The 22,040-nt window shown below is 31.6% G+C and overlaps 1 protein-coding gene across 1 annotated transcript; it reads left to right on the top strand.

The window, feature by feature from the left end:
• Positions 1-3,716: 3,716 nt before the first annotated feature.
• On the top strand, positions 3,717-6,412 carry LOC133816890 (transcription factor bHLH95). The gene is made up of 3 exons (XM_062249216.1): positions 3,717-4,607; positions 5,625-6,119; positions 6,213-6,412. Exons 1-3 carry the CDS (start codon positions 4,110-4,112, stop codon positions 6,321-6,323), a joined length of 1,104 nt encoding a protein of 367 aa, XP_062105200.1. The 5' UTR covers positions 3,717-4,109; the 3' UTR covers positions 6,324-6,412.
• The last annotated feature ends 15,628 nt before the right edge of the window (positions 6,413-22,040 follow it).

The raw sequence follows: 22,040 nt of genomic DNA, 5'->3' as shown, positions 1-22,040 counted from the left end.
AAAATTAAGAATCTCAATGTTAACATTAAAAATTTCTCAAAATGCAAAAGCAAAAGATAAGAAGAAACAAACCTATTTCTTCAGCATCTGAGCTCCGTTCAATTTATAAGTGATCTGGGCATCAAGACATGTACGCATAGTTGCTATCTCTTTAGGCATTGAGTTAGCCATCTTCTCTCCAATCTCAGCCATCTCCTCTGGGCGGGTATGCTTCAACTGTTCTGTTGCATTCTTCAGGTCTTCAGGCCTCAAGTTCTTCATGCCTTCAGAGGCCATCTTCAATAACTCTAGATTAAACATCATCTGCAGTGCCAGTTAGGCATAATTACCATCACAACCATGCCCAGTTAGGAAATCATAGGTGAATTCTAATAAAACCAAAACCCCAATTATCAATGAAAGTGATCTTATAAGAATGTTTTAACCCCACGTTACAATCAAACCAATAGTAGTTCTTCTACAATACAAGACAGTTTATATAGTTTTATAAACAAATCAAGGTAAGATTTAACAAAACAAAACTCTACAAAAGATCCAATTCAACATTCTAAATCTTCAATCCCAGAAATCAGAAGAAAGAAAGTTGAGAAGAATTTTTGGGAGTTTGAACTTTGAGAGGAAAAAAATAAAGAAAAGGGAAATATGAGAGAGGGCGGAGGTCCATACCTGGGGAATCTATCGTGCACCTGAGGTGTTGTTGCCTGAGAAGGAGGAAACCAGTCGCCAGAGAAGAGAGGTTGACTCCAGTCACATGAGCTATTGTGGATGTCGAACAATAGCGGGGTTGCTATCCTGGGGTCGAACGGCGGCTGGGCTACTATCTTGGGGTGTTGTCCGGGTTGTCGAACGGAGGTGGGGGGTGCCGTCAAGGAGGAGGTGCTGCGCGCGGGGTTGTTGAACGGAGGTGGAGGGGGTCACGATTAACCTAGAAATAAGTCATTCTTTAAAAAAAGTAAGGAAGAGAAAAAAATTATCTGCTTTTAAAAAAAATAGGTTTTATTAGTTTTAAAAGAAAAAAGAAAATTAATACTATAATTTTTTAATAAGTATGGTTGTGTTTAATTGGTAAAAAAAATTTATATTGTTTTGTTAAAAAAAGGTTTTTATTTAATTAATTAAAAACTTAACAATTAAATATAAAATGTGTATGGTAACTTTATTTTTATTTGTCATTTTTAAAATTTTAATTAAAATTTATTAAATTTGGAAAATATAATTTTTTCACTTTCCAAATTTTTTTAAACCGTTTTCGATTTTTCTTTTCTTTTTTTCTTCTATTCTTCAAATCAACACTTCATATTGTTAAACTAAAAATAAAAATAAAAGTTATCAAATGCGTTTATTATTTTTTGTTTTTAAAAACAATAAACATGTTTGATAACTTTTATTTTTATTTTTATTTTTTGTTTAACAATATGAAATGAGGTGTTGATTTGAATAAGAGAAGAAAAAAAAAAACAAAAGTCGAAACGGTTTAAAAAAAAAAAAGTGAAAAAAATTATATTTTCAAAATTTAATGAATTTTAATTAAAAAATTTAAAAATAATAAAGAAAAATAAAGTTACCAAGCACTGTTTTATGTTTAATTGTCAAATTTTTAATTAATTAAATAAAAAAACTAATTTTTTTTTAAGTTTTAATAAACAACACCATCATTAATGATTTTTAATAAAAGAAATATTCTCTTATTAAATATATAATAAGTAATTCAATTAGCAATTAATATTACAAAAAAGTATTAAAAATTTAAACAATTATTTGAATAACTCATTTAAAAACAAAACCCATTCTTTAACTTGTAGCTATTGTGTGTTGCAAATTATTAATTAATACTTTTTTATTAATATATTTACATAAAATATATTAAATTATATTAAAAAATACAAATTAAATTAGTACTTGATTAGAAAATTTGTATTGCATTAGACAACAGTTTAAGTAGAAATGTTGTCTCATGTTAAAAATAGGCATGTTACAACAGTCTTATTAAAACTGTCGTTTCATGTAAGTTTTAATTTGCATGGCACAACAGTTTGTGAGTGACTCTTGTGTCATGTATATTTTTAACATAAAACGATAATTCTACTACAAACGTCATCTCATGCATGTCGTCTAAGTACAATTTTGTAGTGGTGCCGGTAGGTGATTCGGGCCTATACCTTAGTTCAGGCGCCTTTACTATCCTTGTGCTACTTGCCCGTCGTCGGGCTTTGTATGATCTGGGCTGTCAGGGTTTCCTTATTCACTGTTCGCTAGGCCCAGATGGAGCCCAAACCTCTTCTGAGGGCCCATGTACCCGTTTGGGCGTGCCACGTGTCATAAGGTGGAAAATATTGATAACTGAGATAAACCACAAAGCAATAATTAATTTTGGTAATAATTAATTATATTAAGGATTTAAATATTAAAATTTTCAAATGGGGACTAAAATGCAAGGGATAATTACTAAAGGGCACCAGTAGCAGTAGTGTCTAACACCACAAGAAATGTGACATTTTACTATTAGTGAAACCCAATATTGGGTCTTACATAATTTAATTTAATAATTATTATGAGTTATAACTAACCAATTAGAGAGTGATACATCTTGTGGTTTTCGACATCTTAAGGTGCCAAATAACAACTATCCATTAAAAAAAATAGGATAATTTTGGAATTTCACTTCAAAAAGACTAATAAAAATATTTATTAATCAATCATTACACTAAATTTATGACATTAAAATTAGATAATTAGTAAGTTAATAAATAATTAATTTAATTTTGTATTTTGGAAATACACTTTAAATTTAATTAAAAATATAAATTTATACATTAATAAGTTGTGAATCACTAGACGTATAATATATATGGTTAACAATGCTTTGGTCTTTTAGAATTAAATTTGTTTGACTGTATAATTGAACGATTTATTATAGGGGTTTTATTATTGACAAGACTTGTCAAAACTACGCAACATAAATTATTCCATAAAAAGGATTTTTTTTTTTTTTTGGACAAAATAAAAAAGAAAAGCTTTCATTTATTACATTAAAAAGCCCGTTATTGGGTTAGATATATATTCCAGACAAGGAATTTTTTATTTAATTACTTATCGTTAAAAGCATATATATGAAAAAATGCATACATATATATAGTAGATAACTGTAGGAAGTTGAATAAAAAGTAAACTAATCAACAAAAATATACATTAGTTATAACCAATGGAGAACTATTCTCTGACACTTAATCATTACATATAAATGTAACGTATCAGCAGATAAATTTTTAGTGTATTTTGAAAGATATATAACAGAAGGTATATATTAATAATTTTCTAAAGAGCAAGTTACAAACAAGTTTGATCATTACATTGAAATTAACGAGCAGATAAGGTTAAACAACGCGGCATTTGCTTGTTTTAAATGTGTGACGATTTATTTTTTTATTTTTTATTTTTAAATTTAAATAAACCGAACAAACAAAACATGCTTATAAATTATAATTAGTGTTGAGAAAATTAAAATCTATTAATTGTGCTTTAAGTAGATTACATAATCTTCATATACATATATACACACAAAAAAACATTAATGAATCTTTAGGCCTTTCATAAGTATAAATCCACTCTGAGTTCACATAAAAAATATATTTATTGGGATATGGGTATTGCCCCCACAATGATATGGATATGACTTAGCAGCATAGCATTGGCCATTGCTTGCGTTCCATTCGCTACAATGGCAGAAAGGTAATTAAATATGAAGAAGAAGGAGGAGGAGTGAGTGACAAGTGGTAGGGTCAGGTGACAGTGGGTCCCACCTTGAATTCATATAATTATTAGGCCATCCGTTTTTTGTTTGGAAGATAGCCCAAGCAAGTAACGGCATCCCCTTATGATTGTATTTTGGCGCCTATCTCCTATTTTGCCACACCTAGGCCGTAACCTTATTTCATCATAAGCTCTCTCTCTTCCCTTCTCTCCACCACCTTTTTAAACGCCTTCTTCTTCTTCTAGTTCATCCTATATATTCTTCTTCTTCTTCTACTCTTCTCTTCCCATCTCTCTCTCTCTCTCAAATTACCATAGCCATAAGATATACTTATACTGTACATAACCCTTGTTATTATATGTCCCAAGGAGGAACAGTACTACTAATGGGCACCGAGACTTCTTTCTTGCAGTGGGATGAAAAACATACGTGGCTGCTGCCAAACACCTTCTCAAATTCAGACAACTACTCATCAGGTGTCGCCGCCGCCGCCGCCGATGAATCCTGTGAGAAAAACAAGATAGCAGCCTCAAATTCTGATAGCGGTGGCGGCCATAAAGCCATGCCGGTGAAGGAATTAGGGTTACTCAGTAACAATAATAAGAAGCGGAGTCGGGGTACTAATGTAGGCGTTTGCAATAATAAGAAAGGAAAAAAGACTAGTACGACTACTACTGAGGACGATCAACCTGTGAAAGAAGGAAAAGGCAACGGCGACGGTAGTGTTAGCGGCAGCGGCAGCGGTGGCGGTGAATCCGACCATGAAATACATATTTGGACGGAGAGAGAGAGGAGGAAGAAGATGAGGAACATGTTTGCAAATCTTCATGCTTTGCTTCCCCAACTCCCTCCTAAGGTATATTATAATTAATTACATTTTATTTTATTTTATTTATGTAGCTTTATATTTATATAGCATTCAAGGTTTATTGAATAAGTATTAAATATGCATATATATAATATGTGTTTGTCTTTTGCTTGTGTACATTGCAATACCAGAAAACAAGCAATCTAATGCCTTTTTCATCTTTATGATGAATTTAGAGAGTAGTAGCTTTTTCTATTTATTGCGCCTAGTTTTGCTTTCAGGGTACCGACCAAGCAGGTTTTAGTGGGTTTTAACTTTCTTTTCACCGTATGATATAAATATATATAAAGGGCACATGTTTTATATATTCATTATTGAATCCGCACTTCTTTAGAGCAAGCGTCGATTTTTAAGAGTAATTATTGTAAAATTATTGCAATGATGAGATTCTTATTATTAGCTTTCATGTTTATCATTCTTACTCGCAATTTGTACACAAATAATGTAATTATTTTTAACCATTAATATTATAACCTAAAATCACTTCTCATCTATATATATTTTATAATTAAGAGGAAAGACTTTAATTTGCCTTACAATTAATAGTGTTGACTCATCTAGCCAGGGTTCTACGTAAACACTCACCTAATATATTTAAAGAGAGATGGATTAGGTGAAATTTATATATATATATATACATATAGATATGTGTGTGTGTGTGTGTATGACAATCAAATTCGAATTACATTTTGAGTAAATTATGAAATAAGATGAGTACAGCTTTGAACTCCAGCCAAATATTTGTTTGCAATATTGAAACAGCTTCTACATATCTAGCTCATGGAGAAATTATAATGTTTTGAGACATAATTTAATCAATATATATTTCTCCCTTCAAAATGATGCACACATTAAGGTGCTGTAATCCATATAAGTATAGATATAACCATATATGATGGCAGATCCTTTATGCTCTCTCGGTTAGATTAGCTTACCTTCAAATTAAATATTTTAGATATTAGTTAATCTCTCATATAAATATATATAATTAAATTTTATGTGCAGGCAGACAAATCTACCATCGTTGATGAAGCAGTGAACTACATCCGAAACCTACAACAAACTCTTCATAAGCTACAAAAACAAAAGCTAGAAAAGCTTCAAGCTGGAGCTACCAATAATCTTGCTAATACCTTCACTAATAACATTGGTGAACCCTCAATAAATAATATTACTAATAATCCTCAACCAAAGCTGGTGTATGACTCGAGGGAAGCCTATTTAGCTGATCAAGGCACTTGCAATGAGTTGGTGAGTATTGGAAATAATAATAATAATAATAATACAAATTCTCTTTTGCCTGTACTCTTCCAAACCTGGACTTCCTCCAATGTGGTACTCAACATCTGTGGTGAGGAAGCTCATATCAGCGTCTGCTCCCCTAAGAAGCCAGGGCTCTTCACCTCCATTTGCTATGTTTTGGAGAAGCATAAGATATCCATTATTTCTGCTCAGCTTTCATCTGATTCTAATCGAATCATGTATATGATTCATGCACATGTAAGTTCCTTTATTAATCCCTATTATTATTATTATTATTATTATTATACATAATTAATTTGAATATATACAAATATATATATATATATATAGCAGGCGAGTAGCACTGGAGTGGGTTCAGATCAGTTCGTAGAGGCTTTCAGTTCTGTGGAAGAAGTATTCAAACAAGCTGTAGGAGAGTTAATGTTATGGGTGTCTTCTTGATTATTATACATGTTCCAATGAATTTTTATGACTTTGCTTGTTTAATTAATGAATTAATGGTGGGTTTAAATTACTCCTGAATTATTATTATTTTGTCATCATCGTGAAAATTGGATTAGTACGTTTCTGTTTTTCCATTACTTTATGTAAAAGTTATATCTCTTCGATATAACAAGTGTATAAGTGTGCTGATAACGGAAGTTATTTGTTTTAATGGTTTTTTTATTTTTTTTCAAAGTTAACTTTAACTTAATATTTTTATATTTAACAGAATATTTTTATATTTAATTGTAGTTTCTAAACACTTAAACTAATATAAAATAAAATAAATAATTAAAAAATTAAAATATTATATTTTTGAGATATTTTATAATAATAATTATTTAAAAATAATTAATAATTAAACAAATTAAAAATAAGATATTTTACAATAATAATTATTTAAAAATAATAAATAATTAAACAAATTAAAATATGATATTTTTGAGATGTTTTATAATGATAATTATTTAAAAATAATAAAAGTATATATTTTATAACTTAAATAAATATTTAATTAAACTTAAACTCACTTATTAGAATAATATCATATTAAACATATAATATAATCTACTGTAAATTAGCAACAAATTTTTTTTTTTTTAAAACTAGAAAGAAACTTAAATTTAAAATCCACGTATAATAATTAATATTATATTAAACATATAATAAATAATCTCTTATTCTCACTCCCAAATTCATAAACTAGAACAAACATAAACTTAAACAAAATAAATAAATTATTTAATTAAAATAGGATATTTATTTCAAAATTTATATAACATTAATATAAATTTAATAAAAATAATTAATAAATTCTATAAATAAAACTAAGCAAACGTGCATATTGAACGTTGTTTGTATCTAGTATATATATATATATATGTGTGAATATTAAGTGTATGTAAATATATTTAATTTATTTAAGAGATTGAGCTTATTGTATGTATAAAATCTTCATCATCATATTTAGCAATTTCTTAAATTAAGTTTTTTTTTCATATGTATAAGTTGCATTTTTTCGGCCTTTTTTCATTATTAATTAACGGTTCTTTCATAAATACTCATTTTTTATGATTTTTTTACATTTTTACGGTCTAACAATTTTGTTTTTTTTACATTTTTACTAACTCAAGTTTTCAAAATTACAATTTTAATATTTCAAAATTACAAAAATACAATTCACACTAAACACCAACCACTACAAAAAACCTCACTTTTGCCGGCGCAAATTTGCTCCGGCAAAAGTGAGGTTTTGCGTCGACAAATGCCATATAGTTTTGCCGGCGCAAAGGCGACGTATCCCAGTCGCTAATGTCACTTTTGCCGATGCAAATGTAATGCGCCGGCAATGGTATTTTTTGGCGACAAAAAAATGCGCCGGTAAAAATAGGGATGCGCCGTTAATAAAATTTGTCACGTTGTTGTGGAAAACACTTTTAGCGGCACAAAAATGCGCCGGTAAAAGTTTACTCTTTTAGTGGCGCGTTTTTGCGCCGGTAAAGATGTATATATGCAGTGAGGGTTGAAACTTTTGCAGACGTAATTTTGTGCCGGTAAAAGTATTTTTTAAATAATTTTTTTTATTATATTACTAATTTTATTTTCAATATATTAATATTAATTAATAAATTTTGATTTTAATATATTAATAATTATTTAATTTTTTAGTAATATTATTTAATTAGAAATAAAATTAAAATTTTATAAATAAATAAAAAAAATTACAACTATTAATATTTATTATCTTCACCAAATATGAAAATATAAAAGTAGTTTAGTAAAATAAATGTCTAATAAATTAAACTTTAAATAAATAAAAAAAAATTCTACAAATGAGTATTGCCCGCCTCATCATTCCCACCCCCGTCAGCATCATCGTCATCGTCTGAATCTTGTTATGGTAAGTCAACAGTAAAACCAGGAGCCATTTCACCAACCTGCTTTAACAAAGCACTGAGCAGGAGATCTTGACGCCGTTGACGACTCTCAAGTTTAGTATTATGCTTTTTTAGGTTCTAATTTTCTAGCATAATGTCCTCAGTTCACTGCAAAAGGCTGTCCACTTCAAGTGGCAATTGCCCGGACATTTGAGAAGTTGACGAAGATGCTGCCCTCTTTGCGCCAATTGCCTTCAACCTAGGCAACCCCCCAAACCCTTTCTTATAACGTGAGCGGGGTCCAAGGACATCCGTGACAATATCCATATCAGGCGGGAACTGACCGTCGACATTATCGCCGACACAAGAAGCAGCAGATGATACAGGAGCCGTACTCTACGATGCTCGATGCTCGGTCATCTCAGTCTGCACAATAAAAAGCACATATCTCGAATTCCAATATAACATTATTTGAAAACCTAATTTATAAATTTTTAATATGACAACATATAAAATATAACTTTATTATCTATCTACCAACATCCTATCATTAATGACTGCAGACCAGTGATTGAAAAAGAATGTAATTAATTTTGTTCCTGTATCAGGAAGCAAGTGGGCTAAAGTAAATTTGGTCATGAAAATCCATATCTGAATGAAAGTCATGAAGATGTTGTTGATATATACGGTAAGTGCAGTTAATTCCATTAATGGGGAATTTACGTCTCCAAACATATACATCAACTACATTTGCATGTCTTTCATTCAGATATGTATTTTCATGACCAAATTTACTTTAGCCCACAAGCTCCCTGATACGGGGGCAACATTAGTTACATTCTTTTTTTTATCTTAGTCCACAATCATTAATCATAAAAATATTGGCACATAGATTATAAAGATTTAATTGTTAAAAATTTAATTAATAATTAATAAATAATTACTAATTGACAACAACCAATTAATAATTAATATTTATTAATTATTTACTAAACTTTTTTAAAGTTAAATGATCATAAATTAGTTAAGGTTATGCAACTTACATGTTTTGTTGCCGCTACATCACTAATCTACTTATCCTTCTTCTTGTGGAGGTGCTCGAATGTGTCGATCATGCTCGGGAGCTCGCCAGTAGATGGGTCCATCTAAAAAAGCAAATTATTTAAACATTGTGACATTTATAATATTTTCGTAAATGTAAGGATATAGGTTATTATAATTTACGTGATCATAAACATGGGCAACGATGAATTTGGAACTGTGTCCTCCTGGTATGGTCATTTTTGCTCGAGCTTCTTTATTTTTCTTCGATATACGCTTCAAACAGAAAACAGTACTCATTAATCTAGATTGTAATTTTATAATTAAAAATTAATGTAAAATCTGCGGCATACCTGGTGAGAACCATAAGCCCAAAAATCAAATAGAATTGCCCAATCAGAAGAAGCAATCGACCCAAAAGGTTTTGACTTCGCTCTCTCATTGTCCGCCTCTCCTCCAACCTCTACCCAGTGTTTCTTCATCATGTGGCGCCAATCAGTCAGATGTTTTTGCATTTGTCTTACCATGGCATCGTTGACTACTGGATTGTCCTAAAATCACAATTAAATTTGGAATTTGTTAAAATATTATGAAGATAGACAAAAATTTAATAGTGAGTTATTATAGGTTTAAAAAATGCTTACATATAGCCTATTTCGAATAACTTGGATATCAGCTAGTTTTACTTGTTCCCAAGCTAGTGTAGTTGGGGGTACGGTGCTACGCCAATAACGAGCCATGGAATTGTTGAACCACTTACCGTACGTTTGAGGATATTAACAATAAAAAATTAAATTAAAAAAAAAAGTATTTTTCATACTGAATCTTAAATTGAAAAAAAGTTTGATTTTTTTTAAAAAATGTAAATTTTATTTTTTGTTAAATTAAAAAATAAATTGAAAATTATTTTAAGAATAATAACAATGTGGACCAATCATGTTGTGCCACGTGTCCTTTGACTAGTCTACTTTAACATTTACTTATTTATTACTTTTAATTTAAAATTAATTTAATTATACATTAATTTCATTTTGTAATTTTTTATTAAATTCTTCAATTTGTATTGGATTATTTACTTAATCAATAACAATTTTATTATATTTATATTTTATTAAATCATTTATATTTTTAACTTTTTCAATTACAAAACATCTAATATTAATGTTAAAATTAATTATTAATTATTATGATTGGTAATTTTTATTTTATTTAAATTATAGTTAAAAATTATTTTTTTGATGAATTTTTAATTATACTTAAATTTTTATTTAATTAATTATTAAACTTTTATTAATTTTACTAACTCTAACAAAATTTGGGCAGCATAACGACTATATTTCAAACTATCCTAAAAATTGAAAAACCTACAAATTAAACACATATATAACCAGAATATTCCCAGAGCAATATACAGAATATTCTCATAGCATGCACAACATAAACCAAGATTAATAACATATATCAAATCTTTTTATATCAGTAACATCAAAACAATTATTTAGTAAATATTTATAAACAAATAATATTTAATATAAAAAAATATAATATATATATTTTTAATATACATAATCTAATCTATTTTTTAGTATACATATTAAGCATTAAAATTAAAAAATATACATACTCAAATCAGTTTTTTTTTAATAAATACTAAAACCATATTTTTTTTTTCATTATTAATCTCATTTTTCTAAAACTACACATATTTATTTGTTTTTTTTAACCGAAAAATATAATTATAATATCAAATATCACACACATACATATATATTAATCAATTTTCTAAAAAAATTTAACATTAAATAAACATATGTACACACACATTTATATATATATATACATATAAACATATATACATAACACAAACATATATACATATATAAAAAAACTGACAAATTTAAATATGCATATATATATATATATACGAACATATAAATGTATATACATATATATAAACATATATATATATATAAACTAATATATACATATATAATCAGATATAAATATATATATATAAACCGAAATATATATATATATATATATATATATGGGTGCACTTTTAATGGTTACTACCCATGGATGGTTACTTTAATGTTAACAATTGGATTAAGATCAATTATCCATATTTATAGTTGTTAATTAATATTTCTAAAGTAAATTTTGATTTTTTTCAAATTTTTTAAAAGATTACCTGATGAAAAATATGTATTTATTATGAAAATATAATATTGTAAGCTTTTTATTTTTCAAATGCATGTCAATTTCAAAATATAACTATTGTTTCTCATTGGTTCGAAACACCATTAATTATAGGAAAAAAAATTAATTAAATTCGAAATTAATGTAGAAAAAAAATAATTACTTGTTGGTGACTTGTTATACAAAGTCACTATGTTGCCAAATTATCATAATTGTTAGTACCCATCTATAGGTAGTCACCATTGAGAAATCTTCTATATATATATATATAAACTAACCTTTGGAGTTGTTCTACCGAGAGATTGGAGCTATAACACACATGTTTATAGGGAGAGAATAACAAAAAAAATTATACAATTACAAAACGAAATATAGAGAAAAAAATCTAAAAATGTTAAAAAATTTCTTATTTGATTTACTAACCTTGAGAGAGAAGCTTCACTATATGAGTTGAGCCATGGTGGGATTATGGCTCACGGGGTGGTCGGTTCCATTAACACAGAGGAGAGAGAGAGAAGCTTTTTTTTTCTGAAAAAAAAAACTGAAATGGGGAAGAAGGGCTCACGGCGGGTCTAATATCGTTATGACTTTTGCCGGCACGTTTCCTTGCGCCGAAAAAAGTCTAAAATGCGTCGGTAAAAGTATTTATTAAACCCTACCACAAAATGTTGTCGTTTTACTTAGTACGACTTTTGCCGACGCATTTTTAGACTTTTACCGGCGCAACGAAACGCGCCGGCAAAGGTCTACCCACCTACTTTCTTGAAAATGTGCAGAAATTAAAAAAACATGTTTGACTTTTGCCGGAGCGTTAGGTGAAATGCGCCGGCAAAAGTCTATGGGTTTTTTATTTGAAAACTGATGGTACTTTTGCCGACGTAATTCGGGGTTGCGCCGGCAAAGGTACCATTAGTTTTAAAAACCAAACACTTTTACCGGCGCAACCCCGAATTGCACCGGCAAAAGTCACCTTTGCCGGCGCAATTTTGCGCCGGCACAAGTGTTTGTTTTTGTCGGTGCAATTCACCAAATGCGCCGGTGAAAGTTGTTTTTGCCGACGCAAAAACCTTGTTTCTTGTAGTGAACCCATAAAACAACAACAACAATCTCACAACAACACAGTGCAACTCATTGCAGCTACAAAGAAAAAAAAAACAAAAAAAACAACATTAAAAAATTCATTCTTACATTTTAAAAAACCAACACACTGCAATACAGCATCAAAAAAATAACTTAAATGTAACATGACAATAACCTCACAACAATACAGTGTTAAAAATGCAATTAGACATCAATTCATTGCATTAACTCAAAATAAACTAAAAAACAACAACAAAAACAACGTCAAAACTATTTTTCCTTGCATTTTTAAATGTGTAAAAAATAAACTCAAAATATATCTCAAAACAACTAAACACACATACAAAATAAACTAAAAAAACAACAATTGGAAAACAACTAAACATTAACCCAATACATACTAACACATTAAAAACCAACTAAAATATAATAATTGGACAACAACTAGAAGTCAACCCATTCCATACTAACATGTTTTTTTTTTTAAAAAAAAAACAATAAAAATATATCTGAAAACAACTAAACAATAATTAGACATCAACACAACAACATAACAACTATATATAAGCTTAAACAACATGAAAACAACTATACATAAATCTAAACAACACAAAAATAACTAAACTAACTTGAAAAAAATTATCAAAAATTTATTCAATTTGAAATCAACTAGACATCAACAAAAAATATAGGAAACCTAAATATATATATATATATATATATAAATCAATTTTGTACATCTACAATAAAAAATAAAAAAATAATTTAAATGCAACACGACAACAAACCTCATAACAACAAATATTGAAAAAGACAAAAAATTACTACTCCGTACGTATAACAACTAAAAAGCAACTACACAAAAATGAGAAAAACACAATTTAATTAAATTTAAAACAAAAATCAACTCAATATATACATAATAAAAAACTAGTTCAAGAAGATAAATCATGATGATGAGCTACGAGTAACACATGTTGATTTAAGGTATAACCAATATTAACTTAAAATATACCAAACATATACTGAAAATAAATTATACTAATTTCCTTATATATTAAAAGAAAATAAGATGATTATATTTTATTTTTATTAACATGTGTCAAATTTTGAAAGCATTGTTGCATGCAGTACATAGGAGCTACATATTTAATTTGATTTGGTGGCAAAAGTTTTTGATCTTTTGCAATTTTGCCTATAATATCTCTATCAAATGTTTTAGTGGTTAAAGTCTTTGTTGTTACATTTAGTTGCATTTGCTAGTCTTGAGTAGTCCTAACTATTAAACGTTGATTCAATGCACACTTAGCTAAACCTACTAATTAGTTTATTTGATATAAATTTAAAAATAATGTGTTGTAGTTCATATGACAATATTCTACTGGCCCAAAATAATTTATAATTTAAAAATAAAAAAATAAGTTCACAAATTAAATTAAAAATTGAAAAACATAAAAAAAGAAATTTCATTACATTAAAAATTAAACTAAATTAATTTATTAAAAAAATTAAATTAAAATTAAAATTAAAAAAATAATCTTAAATTTCCAAGATGATGAAAAATAAGATGAGAAAGAGTTTTATTTTAGTTTTAAATTTTTAATAAATTAGACAAGTTTAATTTTTTATTATATTTCAAATATATATGCTTTATGTTTTACTTTTATTTTTAAATAATTCTTAAAATAGAATAATGCCTTTTTATTTATAAATTATAAATAATTTTAGGCTAATAAAAAATTTGCATGTGGATTGCTAGTAAGACTTATTAACAATAAAAAATTAACCGCTTGCTCTACTTGTTGAGTCCGTATAAAAGAAATTAATTTAGTAATACCGTATAAATGTAAAGAATCCCTTGTAACTGTAAAATTGTTATTTTTTTCATTAAATAAGTGCTATGTGTAAATATCTCATTAATTAATATATCCATATTTCACTTCATATATATATATATATATATTGCGTAATTGCATCGCCTGCTGGGGCTTTAATTTGAAACCCTTCACATTTTGGCGATATTACGCCACTTAAACAGCGACGCATCGCCACCCCCTTTGACCTTGGACCCCTCCAATGGTCCTAAAATTGCTCCAAATTCTACCAAATTTTTTTCGGATTGTTTTGATACCTCATTGTATCATTTTAGACCCATAAAAGTCACTTTAAGATGCCCTCTACACAATCTCATGTTTCACTTCACCTTAAGTGAAAATCGTTAAGTGTTTTGCACCTCAATGTGTAAACATCTTAACCATTATATTTAACCAATCTCAATATTCCCCCACTTGGTTAAGTATAATCCTCTCTTCTTAGCTTAACAGTTTTGGTGCATAAAATAAAAATCCTTTCCATTTGAACTTTACCTTAGTGAAAGTATTACAAAGTCTTATCGAAGTTATTGGTGTCTAAATGATTGAACCAAGGATTCCTTAATGATAGGACTGTTAACACCTCATATGCCTCCACTTGACCATTCATTTTCTCATTCATCTTAACCATTATATTTAACCAATATGAACAGTTTTACTATCAAAACATATAGTATGATAATGATATAGAAACATACATTCGCAACAAATTTCACTACACTAAAATGCCCATTTTGTGTCAGTCAAACACGTCAGTCAAAGCAGTTGACTGATGCGGTTGACTCAGTTTGAGCATTTGTGTCAGTTGACAAGTGACATGATATAAATAGCATTTGCGTCATTTATAAGATTAACGCAATTAATAGTGCGTGTTTGTGGCAGTTTGCAACTAACGCAAACGAGCTCATTTGTGTCAATTTTGCACTGTCACAAATGACCTCACTTGTGACAGTTGCAAACTGCCACAACTGTTATTTTTCAATTTTTTTAATATTTAAAAAATGTGGGCACATTTATTAGCCAAAAACCCTCATTAACCTAACCCTCGCACACATCTCTTTCTCTCCCTCTCTTTATCTATCGTCTCATTTCTTTCTCACCCTCTCTATCGATCTCTATTTCTCAGCCCCCCCTCTCTCTCTCTATCTCTCCATTTCTCAGAATCTCTCTCCTATGGTCTTCCTCTCTATCTCTCCTCTCATCTCTTAGTTATCTCTCACTCTCTCACATTTTCTCTTGATGATGCAAAAGCTTTGGGCTTCCGAGGTGCTAAGCAACGTGGAGGGGTTGCAGGGGTCATGGGGAGCTAGGCCCGCGACGGTCGCGTGCGGCTGGGTTCATAGGGGCTGTTGGCAGGTGGGTTCGTGGGGGTCTCAGGTGGCTAGGCTCGCGAGGGTCACAGGGCTGGGCTCGCTGAGGTCGCAGGCGACTGGGTTTGTAGGGGCTGTTGGCGGGTGGGTTCGTGAGGGTCTCAGGAGGCTAAGCTCGCGGGGGTCGTGGGGCATGTTTTGTGCAGGGTTGGGCTCGCGATGATCGCGGGGGCTAGGGATGCCGTGGGGTTAGGCTCGACAGTTGGGTTCATGTTATCTTATATATTGCCAATTGTATTGTCATAAATAAATTGGGCCAGGTTTCTAATCTCTTTTCTATTGCAGGTGGTGGTCATGGCTATATGGCTCGTGATTATGGTTGTTGTGGGGGGCGCTCAATGGAGATATTTTTTGTTTCGTTTGATTTTTGTTTGTATAAACTCTTGAGATTTGAAAAACTGTAAAAATTATGTGGTATTGACTTGTAATACCTATGGGATTTTTTTTATTGTATAAATTGTCATTTTCTTAGAGTTGGTAAATGTATTTTGTATTTTGTATTCAATAAATTTTGAGTTTGATAATGTGTTTTTTATATTATAAGTTTCGTACCTCCTTAGCTCGAGGTAACCCAAGGGTTTGCCAAGCTTGCCTAAGAACTGAGTCCGGACTCTGAAGGCCGAAGGTTGAGTTAAGTATCCAGCTCGTGGTACGAGCTGGATCGGGAGGCTATGACCCTTTGTAAAGTCAACACACGCAAGGTAAACGTGCATATATCAGACATCACATGTCTGATATGCCCCTGACTTCTCGGGCAAGCAGTAGGAACGTGCGTATTCAGACACCCACGACTGGGTTGGGCCATGCGGCCCATTATCTCCTTACCTATTGATTTAACCACACTTATGTGTCAGGTTTAGGAATTAATCATGAATGTCACAGAGTTGATACGATAGGTAAGAAGGTCACGGGATGACCTTCTTACCAACTCCCAGGTGCCTTCTCCTATAAATATGGAGACCATGGGAGTTGATAAGGGTTTGATTAACTCTTGTAAGAAATACCCTGTAAGCAAATACCCAGTATATAGAAATAATATTGACTAGTGGAGTAGAAGGATTTTAACCTTTGAACCACTTAAAAACCGTGTCTTGAGTCACCTTTTTATTTTCTAAGAACATATATCTGTTTCGGTTCAACATCAGCACTAATCCCTTTCTCTTCTTTTCTTAATTATCTGTTGGCGAAGAACCGCGTCAACACAAACAAAATACTGATAATTGCTAATCGTACTGATAACGTGTTATCAAAATATTAAGAACGCAGAAATATAAAGTATAAAGAAAAGAAATAGACAAAGTAATAGAGAGAGATGTAAAGAGAGAGATGTAAAGAGAGAGTGAAACTCTTGTCTCTTATTTCAATAGGGATTGAACCCTATTTATATAGATACATATGATCTTAAAAATTTAAATAAGTACTACAAATATAATCAATAATTAATGTTGATATTTAACTTTGGGCAACCTAGCAATTCTCCATTATCATGGACATCCATATATATATATATTATATAATATTTTTAATTTTTTTTTCTAGCTATTAAACTATTTGAGGTCGATAATGAAAACTAGTAGTTGGCAGAAATTTGATGGATTTTATTATACCATGTTTTAAAAAATAGGATATTTATGATCGAAGAGTGAGCTCGGAGATATAAAAATTAAGTTTGGATTTAAATATTATTACCATAAATAAGATTTCTGCAATAAGGAGGTAGTGTATAAATTCAGCTTGAAGCGAGGAAGCTAGCTCAAAAGAGAAACTGATATATTTCAACTCGAAGAATATCGAAGTCAGCTTGATATTGCGTTTAAAAGAGTCAGAAAGTAATATTCAAGTAAACTAATCCCTAACTATACCTATTTTTTAGGGATTAGTTTAGATATTTTATTGTTGATTGAGTCATTTGTAATTCTAATTCAAATAAGATATTTTTTAACTCCTTAAATTCTTAGAGAAGAGTATCTGGGTCTATAAATACCATAACCTTAGTCATTTATTGGACACGCTCAAATTTTGTACTAGAACTATGTGAAATTGATTTCACGCTTTAACGCATAGATATTAATAAAAGTGACTCACAGACTAGGTAGATTTAACTAATAAACCACGTAAAAATCCCTATCTTTCTTTTGATTTATTCGAATTATTTATTCTGCTTAATTGCTCTTATTTTAGTTGACGAAAAATTGCGCCAACTGTTTAGTGCTTTCATTGAGAGCATTAAGAAATTCGTTTAAACCTCCCACACAAAACTTTCGTTCATTATAGAAATGGTTGCACCCCCTTTAAATGTCCATGGATTTGGACGTGGACGACCACTTCCTAGAATTTTTGAGGAAACTACACCACGGGCCGAGGAGCGCCCTTGAAAGGCTGATAAACAACCCATGAATGGCGATCAGACTCTAGATAGAGGGGTGATTCCACGACCACACGCAACCTTGGGAAAATTTTGAGACCACCTCCTCACGATTATTATAATATTGAGAGGTACGTCCTAATGGTAGAACTTGAAAATCAATGCTTGCAAGAAAGGCTGGCTGAGGCCACACAGATAAATGAGGAGATGGCAAGGAGGGTTGTAGAAGCCCAAGCATCTCACAAGAGAACCAGGGGACGGCCCTTAGGAAGTACAATTGCTAGAATGAGGCCAACGTAAGAGGAGCCACAACAAACCCTAGAGCTAGTCAGCAGAGGGTTTCATCTCAAAATCCCCTGTGGGCAAATAATAACAAGGCTAGGGTGGTCACTGCAGACATTGGAAATAACTGAGCTTCTCAACAAATGGCACAGAATAATAAACCAGAACCTACAAGGTTGCCTCGAGATAGTGAGAGGCCTCCACCATCACCAAACTGACATTATCCATCGCCGATTAAGCACCCATCACCAGTATGGGACATTTCGTAGAATGTCCCAAGTGGAAGGCGAGCTAGCGAACGGATGCCTTAGACGACAGCTCAAAGAGTGAGGAGCGCCAGTGGAGTGGACAGTCATGAGGTCCCCGTTGGAGAAAATCAGGGGGAAAGACAGGAGAGGCAACCCCAGTAGTTTGGAAGGTTTCGAGCTACTAAGATTAGGGTACATGTGGACAAGCCACCTCAAAACTATGCCCAATAGCAAGAACAACAAATAATTGTTAGTTTTATTGAGAGTAGCTATCGTACTAATAGCCAGGATGTTAGTAGATCGATGAGTGTGTATAATACTGAGTCGTGATACTATGATGACTATTCGAATAATGGTCGTGATCTCCGAGGTCATTTAAATCAGAACCAGGGGCAAGTTAATAAGCCAAACCCAGACTTGAGAGCTCATCTAAATGCCTAGTGAGGAGAGCCTCTATCCCTAGTATATTGGAATAATTATAACCCAATAATGCGGCAAGGAGCTGGAGTTCCTTTGAACAGTAACCAGCTCCCCCGAGTACATGAACCACCTATGGTAGATCCGATTCAGGAAATAATCAATATGCTCGAGGACCAGTTCCAGCTCCTTCATGAAGGAAAAATAAAGAAAATACGTACGACTCAAACGAGGAACTTGAACCTTTTACTCCTCTCATTTCATGCACATCATTCCCAAATGGGTTCAAAATACCACATGTGGCACCTTATTATGGAAGTACTGACCCGGACAGCCATCTAAGCACTTTTAACACAGTAATGAGAACGAGCAATGTGGGGCTCAAGCTCAGGTGTATGTTGTTCCCAACGACTCTTACAAGAGTAGCAAAAAGTTGGTTTGATAAGTTCCACGGGAATTCCATCTCATAATGGGAACAGATGCCCAAGGACTTTAAGAAGTTGTTTCGAGCTGCAAGAAGTATCAAGCCCGAGGCCTCGTCGCTTGCCAATATCAACCAATAGCCAGGAGAGTCTCTCAAAAGGTATATTGGGAGATTCAAAATTGAGGCTTCTAGAGCACGAGATATGGTTGACAGTGTCAACGTAATGGCTATTCGAGCTGGAGTCATGTCAGGAAGCGCCCTTTGGGACGATCTGCAGTGAAAACCACTTCAAACCATAGTGGAGTTTACAGAGCGAGCCCAAAGATTCATTAATATAGACGAGGCTAGGTCAACACTATAGTTGGCACCTCCAACCCCTATAACTACAACGATGAATATAAACCCGACTGTGAGCTCGAAGACACCAAATAATGTGAACCTTCCCAATGATAACTCTTCCAAGAGGAAGAAGAATGAGAGGAATGCGAAAAGCAGGTCCCGTTCTTGTGACCTGAACCCATGTGCAACAAACGCGCTAAAAGATATCAGAATAAGTACTGTAGGTTCCATAGGGACATTGGTCACATGACGTTGGAATGCAATCAACTAAAAGATGAGATCGAAGGTCTGATCTCGAGAGTTTACCTCGGGCAATATATTCAGAATAAGGGAAATAACCAAGGATAGGCCCCACAAAATCAAAGGGTGGCACTAACTCAACCAGCAGCATGACCTCAACTCGCGCCACCCCCAACACGGGAAGATAACTAGCCACCTCCAATAGAATGAGAGGATGTAATAACAATCTCTAAAGGACCACATATAGCCAGAATGAGCAGGAATGCCCAAAAGAGGTATGTGTAGGAGTTAAAAATAAAGGATGGTACTCCTTGCATTTCGGAGCCACGAGCTCCAAAACAACAAAGGATTGAGTCCTAGCCAATAACTTTCACCGAGGATGATGCCTCACATGTTAAGTTCCCACATAATGACCCAATGATCATAACTATCCATCTTGCCAATAAAAGAGTTCACAGGATATTAATCGATAATGGGTGCTCGACGAACATATTATACAAAACAACATTGGAGAAGATGGGTCTATCTGTTCGGGATCTCAAGGCATGTACAACAACCCCATATGGATTATCGGGGGAAGGAGTTGCGAGCATGGGGGCCATTAAGCTCCCCATACCATTAGGGGAATATCCAGTCTCAATAACAAAGATGTTTGAGTCTATAGTGGTAGATACACCATCTGCCTACAATGTTCTGCTCGGGAGACCAGTCCTGATTGGGCTGGGGGCAGTAACATCGGTAAGACACTTTAATGTAAAGTTCCCAATGCCAAATGAGATTGAGACATTAAAGGGGGATCAATATGCAGCATGAGAATGCTACAGTATCTCCATGAGAGGAAGGGGCCAACCCAGTGCACAAGCATTGGCCATCATCGAAGAGATAGCGGAAAGGGTTTTCGAGATTGAAAATGAGATTGACCTTCGTATGGGTGAAGACCGAGCTGAGCTCGGACCCATAGAGGAACTTGAAGATGTCCAGCTCAATGGTAAAGATCCGACTAAAGTTGTAAAGATCGAGAAAAACCTATTTGATGTGTGTCGTATGTTGTACCAAATTTAATTATTTATTATCTTTTAATTATAACAGCTACTTCAGTATAGTGGTAAATAAAGGTCGATCCCACAAGAACTATTATTTAGTTTATTATTCAATTTAACAAAGTTAATAAAAGGAGGTTTTATGAATTATAAAAACAAATCAATAACAATAATGAAAACAATTAACAAAAGATATAATAATTAAAGTAGCTAAGAGGTCATTCTCCACCACTAAACAATTATTCAAGCAATTAATAATACCATTGAATCGTATTCCCTATCACATACTAATTGTAGATAATACGAAATCGTCATTACCCAGATCTTACAATATAATTAATTAAAGAAAGCACTCTTAATTAATTTTATCTATTAAATAACCGAAAGGCAAATACCAAATATTTAATTTAATAAAAGCATTAAACACAGTTGAGATATGTTAGTCTAAGAAATAAATCCATAAATATGTGATCCATTTAACTTATGTTACACTCAACACCATAATTATAACAAACTTTGACATTAATCTCAATTACAATTTATCATTCAAAATCTAGAATTCTAAACTATTAGGTAAATATAAATTCAATGATGAGAATGGATTAAAGAAAAACCCTATTTTTGAGCTCTACTAAATAAGATCTAAACAATAATCATAAAATTAAGTATCGATGAATATAATCAATTTGACATATGGGAATAAAATAACAATAAAAATTAGTAATATCAAGAAATCATATTTAGGGCTTTGAAATAACCCTTAACCTAAGAAAAACTTAGCTTGACATGAATAAATAAAAAGCATAAGAATTCATAGAGAAAATAATGAAAGAGATCATGAATAATATAGTTGAAGAACAAAAAAATCTCTAATTTTCTCTA

The sequence above is a fragment of the Humulus lupulus genome, chromosome 1 (genome assembly GCF_963169125.1).
Source record: "Humulus lupulus chromosome 1, drHumLupu1.1, whole genome shotgun sequence".
Taxonomy (NCBI): Eukaryota; Viridiplantae; Streptophyta; class Magnoliopsida; order Rosales; family Cannabaceae; genus Humulus; species Humulus lupulus.
Note: the sequence above shows the minus strand (reverse complement) of the source record. Positions and strands in the feature narration are given on the sequence as shown.

Bases quoted from the DNA above. Each gene is read 5' to 3' on its own strand.
- LOC133816890 (XM_062249216.1), top strand. From the start codon at position 4,110: ATGTCCCAAGGAGGAACAGTACTACTAATGGGCACCGAGACTTCTTTC. The intron at 4,608-5,624 runs GTATATTATAAT...TTTTATGTGCAG, and splicing joins TTCCCCAACTCCCTCCTAAG to GCAGACAAATCTACCATCGT. The intron at 6,120-6,212 runs GTAAGTTCCTTT...ATATATATATAG, and splicing joins TGTATATGATTCATGCACAT to CAGGCGAGTAGCACTGGAGT.